Source organism: Aplysia californica, unplaced genomic scaffold, assembly GCF_000002075.1.
Source record: "Aplysia californica isolate F4 #8 unplaced genomic scaffold, AplCal3.0 scaffold00758, whole genome shotgun sequence".
Classification (NCBI taxonomy): domain Eukaryota; kingdom Metazoa; phylum Mollusca; class Gastropoda; order Aplysiida; family Aplysiidae; genus Aplysia; species Aplysia californica.
The window spans coordinates 362,865-364,779 of NW_004798028.1; the positions used below are offsets into that span (position 1 = coordinate 362,865).

At 38.9% G+C, this 1,915-nt stretch overlaps 1 protein-coding gene across 1 annotated transcript in view; it reads right to left on the bottom strand.

The window, feature by feature from the left end:
• The window catches only part of LOC101849323 (arginine and glutamate-rich protein 1-B), a gene marked incomplete at its 3' end in the record, with an annotated part of 6,832 nt that extends 5,903 nt beyond the window's left edge, over positions 1 to 929 (bottom strand). Inside the window, 1 exon segment of the mRNA XM_013088543.2 lies at positions 542 to 929. Within this exon segment, the coding sequence (XP_012943997.1) occupies positions 542 to 705 (164 nt within the window).
• Positions 930 to 1,915: the final 986 nt, after the last annotated feature.

Below are 1,915 nucleotides of genomic sequence, written 5' to 3' on the forward strand. Positions count from 1 at the left end.
TCATATGTAGGCCAGCGCAACTCGTCCTACTTTTTTGGTATTACATAATCGCCTCCTGCTCAAAATTTTTACGGAATCAGAATCCCCACATTTTAAGTTTTAAAATGATGTATGATACTCATATGTAGATTAAATATGAAAATTCCAAAAAATGGGCCTCTCAGACTAGATCTAGATCTAGATTATATCTAGATCTAGATCTAGATCTTCTAGATCTAGATCTCTATAATCTAGATCTAGATCTAGACTAGATCTAGAAGCTCAGAGACCCTGTCTGTTTACCGCCACATGCAGGCCTACAGCCCAAGCAGTCGGCGATGAAACCTAGTGACGTAGTCCATCGCCCGCTGAGCAGCAAAGCGGACCCGTAACAGTGAGATATAGCCCCGGAAGATGACAAAAATAGATGGTGGAAAAACATCATCAGGGCTAATCACAGAAGAGATGTGTGCTGGGTGCTCGTTGCTGTCTGTTGCCTAGCTTCACGCGGAAAAAAGCCACGTTATATATCCATTGTCCTACAAATACAAAACATGCTCACCTTGCAGACCTCTTACGGTCTCTTGATCTAGACCTCATCCGACTGCTTCGCTGCCTGGAAGAACGATCTTTGGACGCAGAACGTGATTTCGAACGGTTTTTCTTGCGCTTCGACCGATGTCTTTGTCGACTGGACGACCTGCTCCTGCTCCTGGACCTTCCCATGACAGCTGATTTATATTTAGATGAAATCTTTCTAATTAATGATAATTGCAACAGAAACCAACGACAAGTAACTCCCGTCAGGCAGAAAATGGACAAAACACCTCAAGGTATTCACATTTTGCTGCAGTGGGTTAGATTCTATTTTGCATGGATCGTTGTTTTGATTGCCTCGTATAGACAAAATGGCGGAGCGAGTTCCCCAACATGAGCCTGTTGTTTTTCAACAATCTTAACAATATATTCAACATACACACACAAATGTTTGATTTCATGCATTAACAAGAATAATAATTATTTTAAATACAAGTTTAATATTTGATAAGCAAAATAAAGTATGGAGGGCTTCAAAATTGCAAAAATCGCTCTTCGAATACGGTAATAATATTGATTGTTGTAAAAAATATACAAACGCCGTTCTGGCAAACCCAGCTTCCCTCAGCCATAAATTTGGGTCTGCGTTGGTGGCCTTTTTATTTAGCGTAGAATCTAACTAAAAATCGAAGTAAAAGTAAAATTATCTCTCTTATTACAAATATTTTATTTTCAATTTCCATAATTAAAATTAACGTAGGATCAGTAAAATTGTTATCACCCCCAAAAATTGTCAAAAGAAGTGATAAAAAAAAAAGAAACTTGACGAAGGGAGCCTACTCATGTATTTACGTTGCACATTTAAAGTTGATGGCGAGTTATGTACCTGTAAAACGGAACGTTCATTGCTGACGAGAGAAATCATATTTTTTTAGTCATTGTTGTTTGAAGTTACAATTTTTACAGTAGGCAAATATTTGGTAAGATTGAAGAATACCGGACAAGTGGACTGGCTTTGCCTATGTCTCAACCTTAGGAATTCATGATTTCCGCGTTTTTAATATCTCTCAATGGAGAATCTTGGACCGGTAGATCTATTCATTAAGATTTTGTCAGGGGGGAGACCCCCCTGAACCCCCCCTCCCCCCTCCTCCACCCCAACCACCCGCCCCACCTACCCCACTTTCTCGCGCAATAATGTACGAGTGATCCGGTATTCTTCAATATTCCCAAATATTTTTTATGTTTTTTATATTTTTTATGACAACAGGTTTTCGTAGAAAGTAAACCTAAGTAGGGCAGCCTTTTTTCACACTATCTATCTATCTATCTATCTATGTGTGGTGTAAACGCACCTTAAGTATAGAAGGACATGTAGTGTGAATAACATACCTTAATA